The 24,116-nt window shown below is 65.1% G+C and overlaps 2 protein-coding genes across 2 annotated transcripts in view; one reads left to right on the forward strand and one right to left on the reverse strand.

Annotated features, from left to right (window-relative positions):
- Positions 1–16,323, forward strand: part of PEX14 (peroxisomal biogenesis factor 14) — a 130,148-nt gene extending 113,825 nt beyond the window's left edge. The window contains exons 5-9 of the mRNA XM_036025301.1: positions 6,347–6,432; positions 9,279–9,381; positions 10,498–10,595; positions 13,587–13,678; positions 15,244–16,323. Of these exons, the coding sequence (XP_035881194.1) occupies positions 6,347–6,432; positions 9,279–9,381; positions 10,498–10,595; positions 13,587–13,678; positions 15,244–15,682 (818 nt within the window). The 3' untranslated portion in view covers positions 15,683–16,323. The remainder of the gene's footprint in view (positions 1–6,346; positions 6,433–9,278; positions 9,382–10,497; positions 10,596–13,586; positions 13,679–15,243) is intronic.
- A 5,774-nt stretch (positions 16,324–22,097) lies between these two features.
- Positions 22,098–24,116, reverse strand: part of CASZ1 (castor zinc finger 1) — a 55,755-nt gene continuing 53,736 nt past the window's right edge. Inside the window, 1 exon segment of the mRNA XM_028512587.2 lies at positions 22,098–24,114. Within this exon segment, the coding sequence (XP_028368388.2) occupies positions 24,023–24,114 (92 nt within the window). The 3' untranslated portion in view covers positions 22,098–24,022.

The following is a 24,116-nucleotide window of genomic DNA, read 5'->3' on the forward strand; positions in this document are numbered from 1 at the left end:
GTCACCTCCAGCGGCCCTGCTCTATGTTACTGAATCTCATCGACGGTCTGAAGTCTCTTCTCTTTCAAAGGTGGTTTTAGTTTTGGGAAAAGCCAGAAGTCACAGGGCACCAAATCTGGGCTGTAGGGGGGCTGAGCCACCTGGGTGACTGGATGTCTCACCGAGAAACTCTGCACAGGACGCGATGCCTAAGCGGGCACGTTGTCGTGGTGAAGCTGCCGGTCACCAGCGGCCCACAGCTGCGGCCTTCTGACTCACCTGACAGTTCCCACCGAGGTGTGTTGGAGCTAACGCAGAATGTGGTCAAGATGCATTGCTGTACTCAGTCATTTTGAATGTGACGGCCGCACAGTTACACACGCTCACTCAACGGCGTGTACCACCCCCCCGACTAGTACGGTGAGGTCGTCCCTGTTCACACACGCGCACTCCAGTGCACTCGCCTTGGCTGCCGGGTTACATGGATGTCACACAAACCGTTCTTTATATATTAACAGTGGCTGGACTTTTTCCGGACAGACCTCGTCTGTATCATGGCGACAAGTCCTGCATCAAATACGTTTTGCAGGCATTTTCTTCCAGCCTACGGCCGCCTGCCCTTTCATTTCCTGGTGCCTTTGGGAAGCAAAAGTTTAAAGTGTTGATGATGTCCATTTTATCAGTATTTTTCCTTTTGTGGTTTACGTTCTTTTGTATCTTAAGATGTCTTTGCTTACCCCAAACTTGCAAAGATCTTTTCTGTGTTCTTAAAGAAACCGTCCAGTTTTTGCTTTCTTGGGTAGGTGTGAGGTCCATTTCTAGCTCATTTTTGTGTGCTCGGTGAGGGACGCGGTGCCTGTCCCCCCGCTGATCTCCAGCTGTCTCGGTGCCGCTGTCCATTGACCTTAGAAGCAAGGGTCCCTTCCCGGGCTCTTCGGAACTCGTGCAGTCTCATCAGGGCTCACGTTTTTGACCTGCGAGAGAGGCTGTCGACGTGCCCCCGAGTCCTTCATGCCTGGCGGCGCTGCTGGCTGCATCGCAGCTCACAGACGCGGGAAGCTGGTCTTTCCCAGGAGGGCCCGCACGGGGCCTCGGCCATGGCTGCGGGGGCTGCTGCCGCTCGGACCTCGCCCCACGCTCCGGGCCGGGTCATCTCTCCGGCCGCTGCCAGCCTTCCGCGGCTCAGCCTGCGGTGCCCGTCAGCTGGCCACCGCCTCTCTGTGCATTTCGCTGTCATAAGCACTGACCTGGCGGCCTGGCGTTGGCCCAGGGCCTTGCTGTGCGTGAGCCCGTCTTACCAGCTAGGGTTCGGGGCGGCTTCTGAGCGGAGCCCAGGGTGATTTGGGAACCCAGGCGCACCGCCGTGAGGCGTTGGGGCTCCGGCCTCGGTGAGAGTGGGGGGACCACGGCGGGGCTGGCCTGGTGTCCGTGGCCGCCTTGCCCTCTGCGCGGGCTGCCGGCCTCCCCTGTTGTCGGCCGGCACTGGGCTGGCTCGGGTGTCCCAGCGGGATGGCTGGGTGGCGGCGTTCGGCTCTGTGTGATGACTCGTGACTGGGTTGTGGTGTCAGCAAGTCCCTCGCTCGGTGGTTTCCAGCTCGCCGTGGCCGGGTCGCGCCTCCGGGTCCCAGCCCCACGCCCGTCCCCGCCTGATGGTGCTTGTTCTCGCCGGTCGGGTGAGAGTTAGTTTCTTGGGAGATGCAGCAAAGGAGTGGAGTGACGCAGGTTTTGTCGGTGTCGGTGCTGGTGAGGAGCCACGGCGGCAGCGCTTTTCCCCTGGCGTGGCTGCCGCCCCCGCGGAGTCACCTGCAAACCTCTGAGGCTGCCGGAGCCCCAGCCGGTTGGTGGGCGCTGCGGGGCGTTGAGGAAGGCGTTGTGTTTCAAGGAGCCCCGTGTGCCCTGCTCCCCGGGCAGCTGGTCCCCTGACCTCGCTGCAGCCTGAGGCCGAGGGCAGTCCCAGGAACGCCCTGTGGTTCGGGCTGAGGTTGCTGCCACCGCCTCCTGCCTCTCTGTCCTTCCCGAGACACCGGGGGCCTGTGCGGCGAAGTGCTGTGCCCTCCGGCGAGCTGGCTGGTCCCGTGCACCGGGAAGTGCTCTTCTGGCTGAGACCCCGTGCGGGGGCCACGGAGAGTCTGGGTCTGGGCAACGGGAGTCCCTGCCCCTGGGCTCTTGATGTCTAGCAGAGCTCTGCCGCCACCCGTGGGGCGGCCTGCACTCCACGAGGAGGGAGAGGAGAACCGCTGGGCGGGGCGTGGGTGGAGACGGGATCTGGTCGCAGGCTCTGTGCCCCGTCCGCCTTGTCCGCCAGCACCCACGTACCCACGTCTGGACCGGAGGCCCGGAGCGTCCCAGCAGCATCTCTCACATCCCTCGCTCCCGAGCCCAAGCAGACGTGTGGCCCCAGTTTCCACTCGGGACGGTCGGGGAGCTCGGGGGCAGGAGAGGCCGCCCCGCTGCAGGTGGTTCCCAGGCACTCTGCTGGTTCTCGCGTGGGGGTGCGCTGGGGGTGGGCAGGGCTGGCCCGGGGGCGGGGTGGACTCCAGGGGTCGTAGCTGGAGGGTCGGGCGGTCTGGGATCGTGCCGGTTGCTTCCTCAGCAGCTCGTCTGAAAGGCACGCAGTGGGCGGGAGTCATCTCCAACCTAGTTTTTCTCTTTCTTCATTTTGCCACAAGACAGAATTGTATCACACATCTCCAAAAGGAGTAAAGTGGCATTTCAGCTTCTTGTCTTTATAGACTCTCTGAACTTTAGGAAAGATCATTCTGGTCCCTTTTCATTAATAATGAAAACCAGGGCGCAATAAAACGTTCTCACTGCCAGCACGGCGGGAGCGCGGCGCCGCGCGGGGGCGAAGGGTGCGGCTGGCAGGGGCCGCAGGTGTCTCTGGGTGCTGGAGGCGGGCGGCGCTCCGGGAAGGCTGGGTCAGCCCTGGGCGAGGCTCTGGTCCTCGGACCTGGAGCTGCCGGCCTCTGTTCAGCCTCAGCCACTCTGGTGCTGAGGGAGAGGGGCTGCGCTTCTCGGGGCGGCGTGTGTGCCGGAGAGGAGGGTCCCGCGCACTCCGGGTCCCGGTCCAGTCTCTCGTGGCAGCTGTTCCCCGGTGTGGCATTTCACAGGTGTTCGCGGGGCTGGTGGTACGTGTGGGACTCGGGACACGTGCCTGTTCTGAAGATGCTCTCTCCCTGAGGGTTTTGGCTGCATAGACGGGTGTTCTGGGGGGGACGGAAGCCCCCCTGAACGGTGGCTGGCTGGAAGAGCACAAAGGTTGCCCAGTGTCCTCTCTTTCCCTCCTAAAAACGAACTTGCCCTCGATGCTGGAGTTTGCAGCAAGGCAGCCCCAGTAGGGGAGGTCAGGGATGAGCGGGGGGGGGGGGGGGGGGGGGGGGGGCGGGGCCAGGGGCGCAGGGCCTCCGGGCTCCACCCAGCGAGGGTTGTGGTCGCCCGTCTGCGGAGACTCCTGCCGGGTGGGGTGTCACTGCAGGTCAGAGCAGCAGAGCACCCTCCCAGAGACGGCTCCTGAGACGGGACACTGAGCGTCACTGCGCAGCCTGGGGGGGGGGGGGGGCGGGGGGGGGGTCCCAGCTCGCTGCAAAGCAAACCCGGCTCTGTACAAAGATAGATTGGTACATTCATATAAACGTGAAAAACAGCGGCAAACCACGGATACCATAAAGCCGAGTCAGAAGAAAAATAAGCGGGAAGAATGTTGTAACTCCTGTCACGGACAAAAGGCTCGTTTCCCTGCCACGTAGAAAGTTTCTGTGAATCGGTAAAGGGACGGAGTAGAGCTGCAGCGCACCGGGAAGGAAATACAGAGGGAGAGACGCTCTGTCCTCACTCCTGAGAAGGTGACGCAGAGGAAAACGGGAGTGGAGCGCCATTCTCCCGCTCCTGTGCGGGCTGCCGTCTCCAGCAGGGTGGACCCGCTGTGCCCGGGCCGGGAGGGAGGCGGGGCTCGTGGGCGTGACCCGGCCCGGCCCCGAGGGGCGCAGCGCTGCACCGCTCCACAGGGTGGGCGCACGGACCCCGGGCCCCGCCTCCTGGGCGTACACGGTGCAGGCGTGCCTGTGCGTGTGTGCAGGGTGCAGGCGTGCCCGTGCGTGTGTGCCGGGTGTAGATGTGTCTGTGCGTGTGTGCCGGGTGTAGATGTGTCTGTGCGTGTGTGCAGGGTGCAGGCGTGCCTGTGTGTGTGTGTGCAGGGTGCAGATGTACCTGTACTCGTGTGCAGGGTGTAGATGTGTCTGTGTGTGTGTGCAGGGTGCAGACGTGCCCATACATGTGTGCAGGGTGAGGTGCGTGTGCAGTCCCGGGTGGCCGGCGGCCGTGGGTGACACAGTGAGGGACCGGAATCATCAGACGTCCGTCAGCAGGGAACTGACTGAGTGGGACGCTGAACCGCTGCAGGAGGAGAAGAAGGGGATGGGGGGGGGGGGGAACCGTGCGTACCTGTGTCGCCTCACACGTGCGTGAACGCTGCTCCGCTGATGAACAGGGAGCTGCCGCTGCAGCGGTTGGTGGGGCGAGCCGGTCTGCCGTGGGCTGACCGCGGCCTCTCGGTCACACTGATGCCTGTGCCGCCTGGCCGACCACCGTGAAACCAGAAAGGGAAGTTCAGGGCTGTGGGCAGGCCACCTGTTGATTGTGTTTCGTGCAGGAGCGGCGGGGTTGGGCCACCTTGGGAAACTAACTAATGTGGAGCCCACAGGCCGGGCAGGCAGAGGGGGGAGGGTGCGGTGGCTGAAAAGAGACTGTTCAGACTCCTGTCATCCCGAGGCCCTCGCCCTCTTGGGGGGTCTGTGCCACTTGGCCCCCCCCCCCCCCCCGTGATCGGCTGGTCAGCTGGGTGCCAGCAGCCCCTCCTCCCCGAGTGCCACACCTTGCTGCTGAGCTTTACGGACCGACCCTCCCTGCTCTCCTGGGGTCAGGAAACGCCAGCATGTGGCAGGTGCCTGAGGAGCTTACAGCCTAGGGGGAGGGGTGGGGGTGCCGTAGCGCATGGGTGTCTGTCCCAAAGGAACCGCCACACCACGTGCTCAGCCGAGCGCGGCGGGTGCTCTGAGACGCAGACGCCACCGCTCTCCCTTCCCCTCCGTCCCGCTCCTCGTCACTGCAGCCTGTCTCAGGCGGTGCCTTCCAGGCCACTCCCCTCGGGCACTTTGACCGGTGTCCCGCCAGCGGTGCAGGGGACAGCGGCCCTCGGCCCCGCGGTGGCAGAGCCCGTGGAGGGGCCGAGCGCCGCAGTGAGCGGACACTGGAGTGCAGACCTCCGTGCTTTCCCGCGCACCTCTCGGGGCCACCGGGGTGCCAGACGAGGCTACGGACATGGAGGCACCTTGAGATGGGTGCGTGGGACCGGGCGTGCAGTAGGGAACCCTCCGGAACCCGCCCTCTCGTGAAGCTGGAGTCGTGGGGAGCTTTTGGACGGGCTGTTCTGAAGGATGCTGGCTGGGAGCCTGCTCCTGCATGACGGCTGGCTGCCCATTTCCGGGGCTCCCCCGTGACAGCCGCTGGGGCGCATTTGCACTGGCGCATCCTGGCCCAGTCCCTCCTGCCCTTTGTGGCCCCCGCAGTAGCCCACTCCCGCTCCCTTCCTGCCTGCGGCCTGCCCGTGGGGCCGCCCCATGCTTGTGGGTAACCCTGGGGCCCCAGGGCATGCTCTCGGCCAGCCCTGCCTTTCCCGCCCCTCTCCCTGCCCGGGCAGGCCCAGGTGCGCTCTGTCCCCACGGGCTGCCTTCTGTCCTTTGAGCACAGGTCAGCTGCCGTTGCAGGTGCCCGTGCCCTGGGCTGCTTTCCCCTGGGACTCCGAGGTCTCACATGCGCCTCCTCCCAGGCCCTGCCAAAGCCCCCGGCCCCTTCCCTGCCATCTGACTCTCCCGTCGCTCTGTTTGGCCTCCGAGTCACTCGAGTTAGCCTGTTCCGTCACCCGTGGGTTGTCTCCTCTCCGCCGGTCAGTGGGAAAGCAGAGCAGGACAGGCAGGGGCCTCGTCACCACCGCCCCAACACCCCCGGGCCCCCGACACTGTCGGGATCACAGTCTCCACCCCTCACCCCTCTCTAAAGTGGCTCTGAGCGCAGCCCTGTCTGGAGCAGGGCGTGTGGGTGTGCGTGTGGGTGCGTCTGGGTGTGTGCGTGTCCGCCTCGAGGGTGGACACCGTCTGCCGCCCGACTCCACAGCCGGGACTCGGCCCACCGTGGACACCGCACAGCGGGTGCACCTGGCTGGAGGCGGCAGTTCCGGGAGCCTGGAGAGAGGAGGGCGGTGCATCTGGCCCGCAGCCCTGATGGTCACTCTGTGTCCTGCGGCTGGAGCTGCTGGCCCCAGGCCCCGGCCCCCTGGCCTCTCCCCCTGAGACACTGTTCCTCCCGCCCGCAGGCCCCGTGGGTTCCCGATGGAGAGATTACAGTGCCTTGGCCATCATCATGGCGGGAATCGCATTCGGCTTCCACCAGCTCTACAAGGTAAGCCCGCCTCCCCCACAGCTCCAGGCGCTCAGCGCCAGCCTCCGCTCTCCGGAGCCCCCAGCACCGCGGCAGGCAGGGGCGCGGCCATGCACGGGGGCAGACCGTCCCGAGGGACACTCGAGGCCGGCTCCAGTCTGGGCCCTGCCCCCACCCGGCGGGTGCGCGTGGCAGGCGCACACCTTACCTCGTCCACCGGACTCGGCGTCCCCACGGGGTCACTCTGGGCCCATCGACCCGCAGGCCGTGTCCAGTTCTTGGGACAGTGCCCGGCACGTGCTGGGCAGCCCTGCCCTTGAGGGACAGGGTGACAGGGAGCTGACGAGCATGGGCCGTGGAGCCCGGCTGCCCGTGGTGCGCCGGCTCTGCCTTGTGATGGGCGTGTGACCGCAGGCTCAGGGGTCTCATCTGTGAAATGGGGACAACGGCACCTCCCCCCAAGGCTGTGGGGGAGCTCAGAGGTGTGGCCTTGGGCCGTGCCGTGGCCCGGCACGCAGGAAGTGCTCGCACGCCCCGGGTTTCCCCCCTTGGTGGTTGAAACTGGGGTGACCCTGCAGAGCCGTATGTGTGGGGTCTTCTCTCTGGTCTCCTGCACTCCGTGCCGGCGCCTGGCAACTCCCGGGGTCCCCCGACTCCAGTCGGACCCCGGCACCCGAGGCCGGGGCGCACAGAGCCTCAGGCCCGAGGGAGCACCCCCTCCCTTCTTGCCGACACTGACAACCAGGTGCGACTCGGGTGGAAGCGGGTGAGCCTTCCTAGAAGGTGTGGGGCCAGGTGGGTCGCCAGGGGATGCCCTCTCCCCTGGTCCAAGAGAGAAGCCCCTTTCCTTGCGAGGCCACCTGCTACCCCGCCCGTTGCATGCAGGTTTGTTTGTTTTTTTTTTAAAGAATCTTCGTGGTCACCCAAGCTTACTGTTGTAACCTTCAGCCATGAAACACATTTCTTCAATGTTGCACCCTCTGGGATTCTTAGTTTTTAACTTAGTACCAAAGCTAACGGCCAGATCGTAGCAGAAGATACTTCTTCCAGGCTAACATCTATTCTTGGAGTTGGGGATTCCCGAGTCAGAAATCCAGAAGAAAAACGCTCTGTGTCCTGGGCCGCCCCCTCTGACCGGTGCCTCCCCTCCCCTCGTGTGCAGAAGGCCCCTGTCCCATCACGGACCCATGCGTCACCGGGGAGAACCAGACACGGACACGAGTGTCCAGGCCGCACTCTGCACTCCGCACCGTCACGTGGCTGCCCGCGGGTGGCCCGGGTCCCACAGGAGCGGGGAGCAGGGTCCGCTGCTTCCACGAAGCTCTGGTCTCCGGTCTCTCTGCTTTAGAAAGGAGACGCCGAAAGATCAGGCAGACAGGCGTCAAGAGACTTTCTGAAGCGTCTGCCGATAGTTTCCTTAGATTCACGGAAAGGGAGAGGCGTCCTGCCCCCCGTAGTCTATGGACACCTGAAAACTCAGGCCGGGCGGCGTGTGTCCCTTCCCTTGGCATTCCTGACCTCAGAAATGGAATTCTTAGTTTGTTGTGTGTGTAAGAGGTTCTCGACTCTTACACTCAGGGGGTTTTCAGCCTGGAGCGTAGGCTGCATGTGAGGAGTTTCGGCCCGGTGGCGGCAATAACTCCCCTGGTGGCGGAGAAGCACTTGGCAAAACAGAAGATGCTTCCGCTCGTATATGCTCAGTCACGGGTGCCACTGAGGCCCTGGGCCTGGAGCACGTTCTCCCGCAAACCCCGAGAGAAGCCATCCCCCCACCCCACCCCCAGCTCGGAGCCCCGAATGGCGAAGTTGCTGCCCGTCGTCCTGTGTGGGTCCCAAGTGGAAAGAGAAACCGAGTTCTCCTTGGTCGCGCTGGGCTGCACGAGGGTGCTGCCACCAAGGGCTGCTGGCAGCTGGTCGCAGGCCAGGGCCTGAGCTCTGGGTGTCAGAGGGCACGCCCTTCCATCCTGCTCCCCATCGGCCACCCCGCTGCCCGCCCGCCACCCCTTCCAACCTCAGAGCCGGCCGCAGCGACCAGCCCCGTCCCCCTGCCTTCTTCCTGAATGTTCCGAGGCCTCGTCCTCGCAGTCTGGTTGCCCTGCACTGGGGAGCTCCCCCCCCCCGCCCCCCCGTCGTCACTTTCTTTAGATTCTGCCCCCTCCCCTCCCTTCTGCTCCTGCATCTCGGCCGTGGGGGCACCTGGCTGCATCTGAGTCGCAGCTGAAGGGCGTGTGTTCCGAGGATTCCAGGCTCGGTGCAGAAGAAGCCGAGGCGGCCCCTTTCGACGGCCTCGGAAGACCCACCTGTCTAGCACGAGAACCGGAGCTCCCCGAACTCCGTTGTGCACGCTCATGTAGCTTCTCAGGTCACTTCTCTCTCACTTGATTTCCCTGCTCGGTTTCTGAACGGACGACTCAGCCACCTGGTTCCAGGTGTCACAGGTTCGGGAAAGCGTGCACAGCGGTCCCCCTCACCCTCCCTGGAGCCACCACCAACCGTGTCGCTTCCCTGCGTGACCTTCTACATGAGTGTCTCACAAACTTTCAAAGTGGACTTTTAAACATTTTCATTACAGAAGTGGTGCATGTAACACCATTAGGAAAACTAAATAAAAGAACCAAAAAGTTTTTCATCAGGATAAATCAAACGGAATCTCCTCGTCCCGGCTCCCCGGGCCTTGTCCTTATTCAGGCAGCTTTTACGTGGTTGGACTCGGTCTCGTAACTGTTGAATATCTTGCTCATTTATGGTGTTTGCTCAGAAAGTTTCCCAAACCTGGGGGTGACAGCGAGGCGGTCGGCGGAAGGAGAGGTTGCCGGACCGTAACCCGGGTGCGCCCCCCGCCACCCCGCTCTCCCCTCCTCTTGCAGAAGTACCTGCTCCCCCTCATCGTGGGCGGCCGGGAGGACCGGAAGCAACTGGAGAGGATGGAGGCGAGCCTCTCGGAGCTGAGTGGCAGTGTGGCCCAGACAGGTAGAGATTAATGACTCCATCAAGCCGCCCCTCCGCGCCTTCCCGGAGCGGCCCCCTCCCGGCCCCTCCCCACCCCCCTCCGTCTCCACTTTGTGTGGTGACTTCATTTATCTGCTCGGAGAATCTGTTCACATTTGCAAATGAAGCCGCCGTCATTTCGGTTTAATTTGAAATTGCTTGTTTACTGTCGGCGCGGCCTCAATTAATTATGTTTTTACGGAAAGGCTCCCAACCTCAGAATATTAATAAGGGGAATAAAATGACAGCCTTTCTGAGGGCTGTAAAGTTCATTTTTAATTTCTGCTTCCATGAGGTTTTCAGGGGGGTTTTCAGTCATTTTCCCCCTTCCCTCGAAGAATCCACCACGGGGTCAAGAGAGGCTGTAATTACTGTGGCTCCCGGGACCCCGGCCACCTCCTCTGTCATCGACTCCACGGGGCTCACGCTCATTACCCGGGGCCCCTGTGATGGCCTCCATTGGCTGAGACCTGTCGCGCCAGAGGTGGCTTTTCTCCTCGATGAACTTGTTTACTGCTGGGAGGCTCCGAATCGAAAGACTCAGGCGAGCGAGAGGGAGGGGCTGTCCCAGGCAGCCCGCACACCTGCAGAGTGGCGGCCCCGAGGCCGCCCGACACCGCCGTGTGGCTGGGGCGGGGGGTCGGGGGGGAGGCCCAGCACCTTGGGCTTGGGCGAGGAGGTCAGCAGGAGCAGTGCCCCGGGTGGGCAGTTCCTGACCACTCCCCAGGAAGGGTGTGGGGTGGGGGCACGTCTGTCCCAGGACCAGACGTTGCACGTGATCTGCGAGTGCCCGGGGAGGCCTGGGACAAGAGGGGTGCGGCCGCTCCGGAGGCCCGAGAGCCCAGGGAGTCACCGGCAGGCATAGAGGGGAGAGGTTCTGGGCGCGCGTGCCGTTGGCCACGAACCACGACGCCGTGGGCAGACGAGGGAGAGAGACGGAGGGAGGGTAGACGCCGCGCGGGTAGACGGCCCCACGAGCAGACAGGCGGCCGCGGCCGCAGGTGCTGCAGGGAGGTGAGAGGCTGCAGCTTGAGGGGTGCGGGCCCGTGAGGAGGAGAACCTGCGTGTTTAACAGACGCCCCTGCTCTTCTCTCCCAGTGACTCAGCTACAGGTGACGCTAGCCTCCGTCCAGGAGCTGCTGGTCCAGCAGCAGCAGAAGGTCCAGGAGCTCGCCCACGAGCTGGCCACTGCCAAGGTACCGGTCCCGACCCCGGCCCCTTTGGCCTGGCCCGGCCCGGCGTGACTCCTCACTCTGGCCCTCCTGGCCCAGTTCTCGGGACTCCCAGGGTCTGGCCAGTGTTTCCCGCACACTGGTCACGGGACCGGCACGCACTGCTCTTGCAGAGAGAGAAAGGGGGCTTCAGCGACAGAGGCCGTCCTCTCTGCCTCCCTGTCACCTGCCCGTGGGAGGAAGGAAGAGCAGCTCTCTGCCGGCCCTCCGGTGGGAGCGCGAGCCCCAGCTCTGGGGGCAGGCTGTGTGGGTGCACAGCGGCCTCCACGTGCAAGTTAGGTCACAGGTCACAGTTGCTGGGAGTGCGGGGCCGGGGTGCGGGGGGGAGGGCGTGCCAGGCACTGGGCCGAACTCTGCGGTGAGGCCCTAAGCCCGGGGTGAGCGGCCCCAGCAGAGCCTGGTGCCAGCTGGGGTTGGTGGGGCATCCCTGCTCAGGACGGTGCCCGGCTGCAGGCGGCTCCCGGCGGCTCCCGGGACTGCAGGCTCTGGCCTGGCTGCCGCAGGTGTGTGACCAGGCTGCTCCTAGGCCTGGTCCCAGACAGACGGGCCCTGGGGATGTCCGCTGTCCTCCCTGCTGCGTGCCCGTCTCCCGTTGGCTTTGGGCTGCGCCCCCAACTCTGAGCCTGTGGAGGGCCCGCTCTGCTGGCTCTCCCAGGGGGCCCCACCCCAGCGCACAGCACCCCCACCTTCGGTATTTGCAGAAACCCAGCAGAATGGGGATCTCCCCATTCCCCGTGGGACCTGGGGTGCCTCCTGTGAAGAGGGTCCTTGAGAACCCCCTCCTCAGATGCCCCCACGCGGGGGGCTGCCTGCACTTCCTCCTCAGATGCTGCGGTTGCTGGGTGGGTGGCGCCCTCCTGCCTCTGCCTGCTCTCGGAGGGCGGGTGGCCCATGAAGCCCCCCCCCCCGCCCCCCAGGCCCGTTAGCCCCCGCCCCACACCTCCTCTATTATCTTCTGGAGCGGTGGCCTACTAATGGCCAGAAGCCATTCCGGAAATTAGAAAACTGTTCTCAGACCTTCACCATTAAGATTAAGAGCACATGTTGCGCTTTGAGAGGGGAGGGGGCCAGGATGGTGCCCAGTGGCCGGGAGCCTGCCCGGTCTCTGGGCTCGTTCCTCGGCCCGGCCCGGCCCAGCCCTGCCTGGCCCAGCCCTGCCCATCCGTGTCGCCCGCGCTGGAGCGAGGCTCGCTGGTTTGCTGCCCGCACCCACATGTGTGAGGGCCGGTCACCCCATAAACCAGAGACACGGAGCTGTGTTTTCTCAGCTGTAATATGAGTTTTTATATCTGGCTTCCAAGCTCCTACTGCAGCACTGTAAAAAATTAAAAAGAAGAGCATTAAGTAATTAAAAAAACCTACATAAAACTGAGGGCTGGGAGTTTTCTACAACTGTTTTTTAAAGAGACTGGCTAAAAAGCCCCAGATGTCAGATTTTATTTCTAAACCCTGGCATCTGGCACCATATGCGTTTGGAAATTTGAGTCCTTTGTAGGCCGGTGAGTGGAAATTGCTCCCTTGTTAATGGGCTGCTATGGCTTTCAAGGTCTCGGAGCAGCCAGAACAGCGGCTCCTGGGCCCGTGCCGCCTGGTGGTCTGGCGCGGGGGCCCTGGGGGGCTGCCTGCGGGTGGTGGGTGTCGGCGAGCGCGCCCCGACACTGCCGGGCTGCTCCTTCCCGAGCCCCGAGGACCCTCCTGCAAAAGTGTGTGGGGGGGCGCCTCGAGGTCGACAGGAAGCGGGGGTCCCCCACCTGCCAGCCCAGGCCCCCACGTTCTCCCGCACTCACTGCGGCATCTCGTCTGGCCAGGGCAGCGTTGCCAGGGCAGCAGGGACCTTGCACGGAAACGTGTACACTTGAGGCCCCCCACCCCCCAGAGTGGCCCCCGGCCCACCTGCGGCCACCCCCCCGGGGCCGGCCCACAAACACTGCGTACTTCATAGGCAGCTTGGCCTCGGACTGCTGCCCCGGGAGGGACCGCTGACCTCCTGTCTTCCCTCCATCCCGGCGGGTTTGCCAGAGAAGGGTGGTTCTCTGCAGTTTACCGGGGGCTGCCCCACTCAGAGGGAAGGGTGTGTGTGGGGTCACTCGGCTCTTTCTCCCGGGGGCAGGACTCGGAGTCCCGGGGCGGCTTCTTCGCTGAGCCTGCCGGGTCACGCCAGAAGCGTGGCCGTGGGCCTGTGGCCTGGTGTAGCGGACAGCAGGGCGCAGTTCGGGGCCCGACCTTGCAGAGCCGGGCCATGGCCTCCGAGCAGCTGGGGACGTGCCCCGGGTGAAGCCCGTCTGCTGGGCCAGCTGGCAACCGAGTGGAGCGGCGGGCAGGTGGGCAGGGCTGGCGTGCGGTGGGCTCCTGCCCCTCCCCCCAGACGGCTGTGGGGCCAGGCTCTGGCACCTGTGGCGGGGGGCAGCCGCCCGTCTCCGCCCCGAGCTCTCTTCTGCAGGGAGGGGGGCTGAGCTGGAGGTGACCACATACGAATCGTGCCGGGGCATTTCAGACACACATGGCAGAGGGGCCGTGCAGCGAGCCCCGGCCCCCACAGCCGCGGCCCCTGCCCGCACCCTCGCCACACGGACATGCTCCGCACACTGGGGTTTGTACCCCTGAATGATGTGGGCTCTCTTGTCACTGTGTCCTTTGGTTTCTCGGGACCAGAGTGCCGTCATCACACTAAACACACATCAGGGCCCTCCGTCTGTCTGGTAAGCCAGCCAGAGCTGTGGGGACATCCGTCGGTTAAAGGGAGTCCCGTGCAGCCAGACCCCTGTGTGGGCACTGGTGGACGGAGCCTCCCCGAGACACCACCAGGCTGGTGCCCGGGACATGGAGTGACCCTGGCCCCCCTGCCCTGGGGTCCCGAAGCCCAGCCCTCCTGCTGCTCCAGCCCCTGGGCCTCGTGGGCGGGAAGGGGGACGGGCCGCCCTGATCCCTGCTCCCCTGTGTGACCCCTGCTCTCAGGCCACCACGTCCACCAACTGGATCCTGGAGTCCCAGAACATCAATGAGCTCAAGTCGGAAATCAACTCCTTGAAAGGCCTCCTGTTGAATCGGTAGGCGCGGGGAAGGTGGGGGCCTCTGCTCTGCCCTCAGCCTGGGGCTGGGCTGAGCTTGGGGCTGGTCTGGCTCGGGGTGGGGAAGCAGGGGCAGGGCGGGGTGCACCGCCCCAAGGACCCCAGTGGAGCTGCGGGGTGTGGGCACTGCGTTTGGGAATCTTTCAGGCTCCCCCTTTCCCTCCCCGGGGGCCCTCCCTTCCCAGTCCCAGGTGGCTGCCTACAGCACCCACAACAGTTTCTGAAGTTCACCCATCCCCCAGCCCTGTCAGGGTCTGGTCAGGAAGACAGGACCCCGGGCAGAGAGCACCCCGTGTCCGGCAGGCAGGGCCGCCTCTGTTCCACCCCGAGCCCCAGCTGGTCCACTCAGGGACCGCTGGGTCCCGGCGAAGTTCCCCGCAGAGGGCCAGGGCTCCTTCGTTTGTTCGGAGGTCCTGTGAACCAACAAGATGGGGGCAGAAGCCCACCCCTCCCCCGGCCCTAGGTCTGCCCCTCCCCCCACACGCCCTGCAGGGCTTGCGTGGGACGGGCAGCTTTAAAGGAGGAAGGCCTGTGTCCAGGGACACAGCAGGGTCGGTTGGTCACCCAACCTGCGGGGCTCCCAGGTCGGCCCTCGTGCGGCTCATGCTGGGCTGCAGGCCCGGGGTTTGGCGGGGCCGTGTGAGGCGGTGCAGAGGGTGGCTCAGGGCGGGGGGTGGTCACGGGGAGACCCCCATGTTTCCCGGCCGAGGAGGCAGGAGCTCTGAGGCAGGGGACAGAGAGCGGGCTCCAGCTGGTGGTGCTGGTGGACGCCTGGGCCTTGACCACGCGCTCACCACACCTCGGGTCTGCGGGGGTAGAGCCGCCCGGCCCTGCTGGGGGAGCACTGGGCAGCCAGGGTAGGCGGGGAGCGGGCCTCTGGCCGCTGGGCTCAGGCAGAGGGAGAGGCGGCCCCTGTGCCACAGCTGGATCTGCAAGCTGTTGCCCAGAAGACCCGACCCCTCAGGGCCCTCCTGGGCCTGGCCTTGGGCGGGCGGGCTGCCGGCCTGGTGCCCAGGGCGGGAGACGGGTGGGGCACAGGCTTCCCTGTAAGAGTGGGGCGAAGAGGCTTTCTGAGGAAGCACCCCAGAGCCACCCTCCTGGGCCTGAGGTCTTGGAGCCGGAGCAGCGCCCGCCCCGCCCTTTGCAGAGCTGCAGATGAGTCAGAGTCGGGGCCCAGGTCTTCAGGGGTCCCAGCTCTCTGGCTCCCCGCCCTCTCCCGTGCGGTGGGTGGGCAGTGCGAGGACGGGGTGGGGGGGCTCCTGCACACGGCAGGCCCCAGTGGGGCTGTCCAGCGGCTGTGAGCGAGGGAGGCCGGGGGTGCCCTGAGGGCGGGGCGCACTGCAGGCAGCTGGCGTCTCGGCTGCCCTAACCTCCCAGAGGCCTGGTGTCTGTGAGGGCAGGGCGGGAGGGAGCGGAGGGGAGCCGACAGAGCTCATCCCTGTCCCCTGCTGGGAGGGGGGTGCCGTCCGGAGCAGGTGGGGTCAGGGCAGAGGGGCGGGAGCCCCAGGACGCTGTCACCACCTGCTCCCCCCTCCCTCCTGCAGGAGGCAGTTCCCGCCCTCCCCGTCGGCCCCCAAGATCCCCTCCTGGCAGATCCCAGTCAAGTCGCCCTCGCCCTCCGGCCCTGCGGCCGGGAACCCCCACAGCAGCAGCGACATCTCGCCGGTCAGCAACGAGTCCACCTCGTCCTCGCCCGTGAAGGAGGGGCACAGCCCCGAGGGCTCGGCGGCCTCCTGCCACCTGCTGGGGCCCCAGGAGGAGGGCGAGGGGCTGGTGGACGTCAAGGGCCAGGTGAGGATGGAGGTGCAGGGCGAGGAGGAGAAGCGGGAGGACGAGGAGGATGAGGACGTGAGCCGCGTGGACGAAGAGGACCGCCTGGGGGTGCAGCGGGAGGACCGCCGGGGCGGGGACGGGCAGATCAACGAGCAGGTGGAGAAGCTGCGGCGGCCGGAGGGCGCCAGCAACGAGCACGAGCGGGACTAGGCCCCGGGGCGCGGGGGGCCGCGGCTCTGCCCGCCCGGCCGCTCTCACCTGCTCCTTCCTGAGCTCGGGCCCCGGGCAGGCAGCCCCGACCTTGTTCTCGGGCCGAGGGCCCGACCCCTGGACCGACGTCCCGTGCAGGTGTGTCCGCCGAGCGCCCTAGCTAACCCACCAGCAAGCATGACAAGAGGTGGCTCTGACCTGACTCCTGACCCCCTGGGCGGGGGGGGGCTGCGTTGACCGGTGTCTGCTGCCCCGCCCCCTCCCTGGCCCCCGGCTCCCAGTCCGCTTCTCGCCAGGGGCCTCGGGCTCTGGCCGTGCCCCCACGGCGCCTTTCTCCGGGCGCGGGCCTCGCGGCCCTGCCCGCCCGATGCCGCCGCCCTCCGCCTGCCCCAGCCCCACCAGGCCCTGTCGCCCTGCGCCCATGAAGTCGCACTGCGCTTGTGACTGTCACCTGCCGTAGCGGCTTGGCCACACCCCTGCGGTGAGGAGTGGCCGTCCCCCCACGGGGGCGCCAGGCCTGGGGGCCTTGCTGTCTGTCCTCCCCAGCCGGGGACACGTGCCCCTCCGAGAGATCGGGCCCAGGGGGGAGCGTGAGGAGCAGCTGTACATAATTGTAATAAAGATGACTTGTCACTATTTAACCCCCGCCCGTGGCTCCCTGTCTGCTCGTGGCTCCCTGTCTGCTCGTGGCGCCCAGTGCCTGGGGGGCGGGTCCGGGCCCAGGCCGGGCCAGGTGCGCCCTGGGGTGGAGTTTAGGGGTTTGGGGGTGCGGGGGTGGGGGGGTGGGCCGGGGCAAGGCTCTCCGGCTGCTGCCCGAGCCCGGGGCCTCGCCCCGGCCCCCGTGCCCGCTGAAAGGCGACAGCGCTGCAGGGGAGAAGGGACCGTGTGTTACTGTATATAGACCTGCCGTGAAGTGTGAGGAGCTCTCCTTCCTTAAATGGTGCGCGCGCTCCCAGGAGAGCGTCTCGCTCGCTCTTCCTCCCCCGTCTCCTCTCCCTCTCGCCCTCCCTGCCTCCCTTTGACCTTCACACGGCATCTGGCTGCGCCCCGGGAGCCGGCGTGACGCCCCTCCCGGGGAGCCTCCGAGCCCCGCCGCCCCCAGGGCGGGCCGAGTGTGGGGACGCCCGGTCAGGCCTGGGGGGCTCGTGTGGGCGCGGAGGCTTCGGAGACAGTGCGGGGCCCGCTGGCCGCCGTGGGGGTGGAGCCCTGCCGGGGTGCGCACCCTCCTCGGGCACGCCTTGCGGGCCCCCCAGCCTCTGGCCGCTGCCACCCGGCCTCGGCGAGAGAGGAAGCCGGGGGCGGGGGGCTCGGTGACTTGGCACTGGGGCTGTTTTGTCCCGGAAACAGTTCCTTCACCTCCTGCAGAGGCCCCCGCTGGGGGCTCGGGGCCCAGCCCCCTCCCCGGGCAGCAGACACCTTCCTGACTGCGGCCCAGCCCACCACAGATGTGCCACAGACGTGCCAGGTCATGGTGACCGGGGCCGCTCCGTGACCTGAGTGTCGTTACCCCCCCACCCACCCCTGGCCTGGCCCCTCAGGCTTCGTCTTGGATGCCCACGGCCTCCCGTGACAGCCCTGCACTCTGCCCTCCCGCCACGTGCTTCCTGGGGACAAGCAGAGCCCACGCTGAGTCACCGCTGCCTCCCCGCTGTCCCCAGAGACGCCGGGGTTCCCGATCCCCCGGGCCGCCCGCCAGCCTGTGGTGGACGAGGACCCCCAGCGCCCGGGGGCCAGGGGAGCAGGCCGGACACAGACGGGCGGAGGGCTGGAGGCCGGCCTGGAGCACCCTCGCCTCCACGGGGACAGGCCTCGGGGGGACGGGGTTTCTGCCCTCTGACCCCTAGTCCTGCATGGGCGGTCATGGGGTCTCCCCCTCGGGCTTGAGGGCCACTTATCATCATCTCTAGTTTTCCAGAGGCTCGTCCTGCAGGGGGACCAGGCAGGGGGACCAGGAGGCAGGTGGCTTGGCGAGGAAACAGCAGCCAGGAGAGGCCAGGGGCTGCCCTCCAGGGGGCAGGGCTGCAGCTGGGGTCAGCGGGCTTGTGGGGCCCCGGGGTGGGCGCGGGGAAACCTGCGCCCGGGGCCGTCGGCCCCGCAGGTCCCGAGCGCGGGTGTTGGCTTTTGAGGACAGAGCGCCTGGCCCGCTGTCAGGGAGAAAACACCCCTCCCCAAAACGGCGTGAGTGCTGCCTAATAAAGGCAGCGCTGGACGGAGGGAAACAGCCCTTTGAAAAAAAGCCTTTCATTAGAAAAATAATGCATTTCATCCAAATAAGGTAAAAATATTTGGAAAGGGGCAGAAGTGAGCAGCAGGCAGCGCCTGTCAGGCCCTTTCTGGAAGGGGAGATTATTAGACCCAATTACAACGTATTTTTGTGAGGCGTCTCTCGGGAACGCGCTCGCCCCGTGCCGGGAGCCGGGGGCTGCGGGGCGCCCTCCTGGCCCGGCCCCCGCCGCCAGCCCGGTGCTCCTGGGTTTGTGGTGCCCCCAGCAGGCGGGGCCCCAGGGAGCCTCTCTGCCACCCTGTGGCCGGCCTCCCTCCACACGGGGGTCCCGGGACCCCGAGCTGGGAAGGGGAGCGCCCTGCCTGGGGGGTGGGTGCTGTTCTGCGGTGGACACCACGTCGGATGTTTGGAGGGGACAGAGTAAAGCCCCCCTCGCACCGCCCATGTGGCTCCCCGGGTACAGGTGTGCTCACGGGCGAGCGCACCACCGTCGGTCTCCTTTTACAGAAAGAGGGGAGACTCCTCTTGAGTGTCCTGTGACCCATGTATCCCGATGAAAGCGCGTCCTGTGTCCTTGGGTGCTCACAGCAGGTGGGAGTGGGAGGTTCCCTAGAGGCTCCCCCTGGCCCTCGGTGCCCAGGCGGGATGCCACGGTGCTGGTCCTGTGGCCTGGAGCCTCCCTCTCCGTGGAGGACTGCCCCGCCCCGCCCCACCTCTGCCCTGTCCCCTCCCACCCAGCCCTGCCCCTGCCGAGCCCCGGCCCTGCACCGGAGCCCGAGGAGGAAGGGCAGGCAGGAGGAGACATTTTCTGCAGGCCTGACGGCCATCCTCAGGAGTTTACTTCATCCTTAGTGTTTCTTGGTCTGTCTGTTCAAAGTCGCTTCTGCCAAGGCACCCGGAGCGGGCCTGGACCCCGGACGGGGCGAGGGCACAGGTGCCAGTGAGACCCTGCAGGTGGGGTGGCTCCAGCCCGTGGTGTCGTGCTCGCCTGGGGGTCAGCCCGAGTCCTGGCGGGCCCCTCCTTGCCCTTGCCGAGACTCTGGCCCCTGCCCTTCCCCCGGCGGGGGGCAGTGACGAGACAGGTGGTGGAGCTGATGTGTGACCGCCACCTTCACGCACGCACGGGCTGCCCTGCCCGCCCCCCAGGCTCTGTCTCGGGGCAGGTCCGCAGTCTCCAGCACCCCGTGGGGCACCTTCCCCTGAACCGTGTGCATAGTTCACTTTCATCGAGCACTTAGAAGTGTGATCCTTCCAGGCGGGGAGAGAGATTTTACGATCTGATATGGAGAACACCCGAAGCCGCTCCCCGGCAAGCGCTGAAAGCCTCTGCGGTTCTCAAGGCACCTGGGAAGCTCGGGCTCCCATCCCCCTCCCCGCAGCCCCGGGAGAGCAGTTCCCGGGGGTCAGCAGTGCTGCGGCGCCCGGGAGACCCCAGCGCGGCCGCCGAGCCTCGGGGGCTGTGGACAGAGCCAAAGCCTCCCCAGGCCGGGGGTCCCTCCCCCAGTAGCTGGGGTTTGGGGTGCACAGCAGGAGAAGCCGGTGGGCCGGGCTGCTTGCTGCAGCGCCCTCTGCCCCCTGTGCTGGCTGCGGGCCTCTCCCCGAGGGGGTGGGCCTCCCCCCTTGCAGGGTGGCATAGGCCTGGCCCTGGTCGTCCCCAGCGAGACCCCCAGGGCTGCCACCCACTGTGCCCCCTGAAGAGGCACCACTGACTCTGGGGTAGCAGCACTTAGTCCGCCTCCCCCAAGGCCAGGGCCCCTGTGGGCCAGGGCCGCCTCTTGTGCCGGGGGATGGACGAGCGCCCTTTGCCCCGGCGGACCGACTGGGTGTGCCGGCTCCCCAGCCTCTGGTCCAGGTGGGCGGGAGGGAGCAAGGCCCCCGAGGGTGACTCAGCTGGAGCCGGTGCAGCTGGGCCTGCCTCTTGCCAAGAGGTTTCGAAAGTCTTGAATTTGCCCCAGTTTGGGTGTAGGAGCATCACAGCTACTTAAACCCCAGGATGAAAGCATGCTTTACAGCATCTCCTACTGAGTCCAGCAAGCCCCAGGGGGTGCCCCTGGGCCGGGGGGGGGCACCATCCCAGCTGCAGGCCCCTCCCTCCCGGTGGGTGACACAGGCTCTGAGCAGGAGGCCCCCCCCAGTGGGTGTGTGGGCACTTTTCCTCCGGGCCAGTGCCTGGGAGTCGAGACGGTGGGCCCTGATGATCGGGGAGGGGCCTGGCCTTGTCTGTCTACCGTGTGTGGGTCTGCCGAGATCCACCGGGGCCCAGAAGACCTGGGGCCAGCTGATGCGAGGGCAGTTTGGGGGGGGGTCTGTCCTGAGTGCCCCCTTCCCCTCCCCTGAGAGGGCCCTAGGAGTGCCTGAGAGGCAGCCGCCCCCGCCCCCCCGCCGCTGCAGCGCCCGGGGGGAGCCCTGCGGCCCCACCACCCACCCAGCCGAGGCCCAGGCTTGGCTCCCCGCCGCCCCTCGGGCCCCACGGGAGGGCTGCTTGGCCCACCGGGGCCCGAGAAGCTCCAATAATGGTTTTAATTTGTTGAACTTGTGTTTTATCCCATAAATTAGTCACTGTTTTATTTAACAGAACTGAGATATCCACAAACAATAGGCGAGTTCCAACTTGAACATTTTAATAAGACAGAAAAAAGTATATATTTTCGCGTCTGTTACAAACATATTTATGTAAATAGCTTGTGGGCCCGGTTCCAGGAGGAGAGGAGGAAGGGAAGGGCCTGTGTGTGCGCGGCTGGGCGAGGACGAGCCTCGTGGTGGGGAACACACCGGTCTGGGCGGGCGGCCCCCTCCTCGGCCCAGCAGCGCTGCCACATCCAGGGAGATGCCCCGGAAGGCGGTGGGCCCCCCACACGCCCCCTCCCCAAAGCCCTGGGACGCCTGGCCACCTGGAAGGGGGTCCGCTCGGGGCCAGGCTGGCAAGGCGGCGCAGATGACGAGGTGTCCTGAGAAGCAGGTCGCCGTTCCGAAGCGTCAGGGTCCCTGAGGCGTGAGGCTGGCACTCTGGGCAAGGTCCCCCGGGGGTGCCCCCCACCACCCGGGCCTCTGGGGGAGCCCCAGCCGCAGTGCCCCTCCAGCTCTGCCCCCCGAGCGCTCCAGGCAGGAGCCGAGCCAGCATCCGGATCGGATCCGGGTACACGCCGTTCCCGGCCGGGCAGGTCCCTGCAGGAAGGAGGAAGGAGCCAGGGGAGGAGGCATCTGCGTGACCTTGCCAAGCGCCGGCCCAGTCGCCCTGCTGACAGAGGAGGGGGCTGGTGGGGCGCGGGGCGGGGGGCCTGGGGAGCTCGGGGAGCCTTTGTCAGAGACACGGGGCTTCTGTGCCCATCGCCTCTGCCCGCAGGCGGGGCCTTCAGGCAGGTCTGAGGAGGAGGCCACCCTTCAGCTGTGCATGCCCAAGCCCCCCACCATCTGCCCCCAGCCAGCTGGGAGAACTTGGCCTGATTCCAGGGGTGAAACCGGCCTTCCCCCTTCTCTGCCGGGTTGAAGGTCACCGACTGCTCTCCCCCAGGCCCCCAGCTCTGCGAGGAGGTCAGCCCTCCTGCCCCTGCACAGCTGGTTGCCACCAGCTGCAGGGGGACTGAGTTTAAAAATAAAAGGTAACTTGAAAGGTTTTTTTTTTCCAGTTTTTATTGAGTGAAAATGTCAAACCTTGCATCAGTCATGCAAAAAAAAAAAATCAAATAAATAAAACACATATATTAAATTTCTAATAGCACTAAATTCAAGTGGAAAAATATTCAGTTCTTAATAACCAGGTGCCGAGGAGACCAGATTCAAGTAATCAGAGCACACGCTGTTCAGTTCGGTTCTCACGTTCTGCATTTGCGTCTCAAAACCTCTCTATATATCTCTCTCTATCTATATATGTATATACATATAGATATATACACACATGTGCATACATATTATTTTATATTTATATATATACACATACATAGTTATAAAACATTAAAAAGAGCATTGGTGGATCAAGCATTGTTTTCCCCACAGAAAGAAAATAAAACAAAAAATTACACATTAAAATTCAAAATGAGCTAGCAATGGCTTGTAGTCCTAGTGTGCAACATGAAGGTACAAAAGGCTAGACTTCGCACTGTCGGCGTCTTCTTTTTTTCTTTCTTTTTTTTGTTTGATTTTGCTACATCGAAAAATGTTTTTGTTTTTTTGTTTTTTTTTCATTTCGTTTTGTTTTTTTTTTTCCTTTACAAAACTCCTTCCACAGACTCATGGGTTCTGTGGCTGGGCACAAAGTCTGGGCAAACGCTCAGCAGCCGCTCGGGGCGCCCACGGAATTGGGGAGGCCCCGGCGGGGGCTGCTTTAGAAAGGGTGTTTCCTGTCGAACCGGGTACACTCCACCTGACCCCTCCTCCCTCCCTGCTCCCCCTCCAGTTCCCATGGTCCTGGCTTTCTGGCTGTGGGCAGCCAAGAAGACAAACAAAAAGAAAAAAAAAAGAAAAGAAAAAAAAGGGAAAGAGAAAGGGAAGGGGGAAGGACATCCTTGCCCCCTAGTTGGGTAGGGCTCCCTGTGGAGACCTGTAGGAAGGTGGCTCTGGGTGACAGGCCCTCCCCAAGACTGGGCCTTGCTCGCTCCCTGTGGCCGGAGTCTCAGGGTCCAGATGTCTACTTTAAGGACTTCGCCCTGAGACCAGCTGGTGGCCTGGAGTGCAGACAAGGTGAACAGGAGGGGCCCTGGGCTGCCCGCCCTGCGTCCCTGTCACCCTCATAGCCACTGGCCAGGTGTGTGTGCCTGTCGGGCGGGCCGCTCTGGGCTTGGCGACCTTATCGTCTCCAGGAGGGGGCAGGTTTTGAAAAGGGAACCAAGTTTGGGTGGGGTGCATCCACAAGGAAGCACCCCAAACAAAATAAAACATGGGGTGGGGGAGGGGCGGCGGGGGGAACAGCCCTGTAAAGCCACACGCATAACCAATAGAGAAAAACTCAAATGTTAAATTAACTACAAACTTGTATCAACAGTAAAAGTCCTCTTCTCTCGCCTCTACAAAATTCAAGTTAGGCGTTGGAACCCCGCGGCCCCCAGCAGTGCTAGTCCAGACCTCGGACTCGGCGGCGTGCTCCACGCGGCCCTGCAGCTCGGCCCGGGCGCAGGCGGGCCCCGCCCCCCCTCCCGCCTGCTTCGCTTCCTTTTTGTTCTGTGTAGAGTAATAACCTCGACGGGAAAAATACTGTACAACTTTCTCGCATTTTTTCCACTTTGAATAGTAAAGCCCCAAACAGTCGCATCTTTCCTGTTCCCACCACCTGGGGCGCTGAGACCCGGGTGGGGCCCGCACCCCAGCCCCGGTTTTCCGTTTGTGGGGGGCACACGGAACGGGGCGCCCCATCCGCTCCCCAGCCCTCGGGAGCAGACACCGGGGCAGGCCCTGCAGTGGGGACAGGGTGACCGCGGGGGGCCCCCAGCTCTGCTCCTCCTACGAGGTCTCCTCCGCGGTCCCTGTAGTGTCTCCGTGCGGCCGTCTTTAGCCCCGCCCACCCCCACGGCGAGGAGGGCGGGGCTCAGCTGTGTGACCCGGCCCTGCCAGATGCCACAGGTGCCGGCCCGCCTCTGGTGGTTGGGGGTGGGGGTCCCGGGGACCCCCAGCGCCCGTCCCCGTCCTGAGCAATGAGGAATCCCACTGGCGTGGGCGTGGGGCCCGGGGTCCGGCCTCGGGGAGGGTCGCCGGGGGCAGCTGCCGCGGGGGTCTGCGCCCGCCTCGCCCTCGGGGACCCCTGCTCCCCTCTCCCACCCCGGACAAGAGCACCTTCTATTTCCCTGAAGAAGATCCCCGAGCTGCAGCGGGAAGGTGTGCTTGGCAGCCTGTCCTTCCAGCCGCGGAGCTGCGCGGGCAGCGGGCGCGGGGGCGGCCCCGGAGCACCAGAGGGGGCCCCGCCTCTGCCCTGAGACGGACTCGGGGTCCGGAAGCACCGGCGGGGCGGCGGGGGCCCGAGCCCGGAGCCGGAGCGCCCCACCCCTCACACGGGAACCACAACGAACATCTAGCTCTGTACAGAGGGAAGCTTGACGTATAAATACCATTTCTTACAAAATTAATAACAACAATAAACAAAGGGGCGAGCCCTCGGGGCGGGTGGCCGTCCCCTCTCGGCCCGGCGGCTAGGGCGAGGCGGGCGAGGCGGGCGCGGAGGGCTCGGGGGGCGCGGGGGGCGCGGGCGCGCCGAGGGCCGCCCGCTCCGGGCTCCGCGCGCCG

The sequence above is a fragment of the Phyllostomus discolor genome, chromosome 5 (genome assembly GCF_004126475.2).
Source record: "Phyllostomus discolor isolate MPI-MPIP mPhyDis1 chromosome 5, mPhyDis1.pri.v3, whole genome shotgun sequence".
In the NCBI taxonomy this organism is placed as follows: domain Eukaryota; kingdom Metazoa; phylum Chordata; class Mammalia; order Chiroptera; family Phyllostomidae; genus Phyllostomus; species Phyllostomus discolor.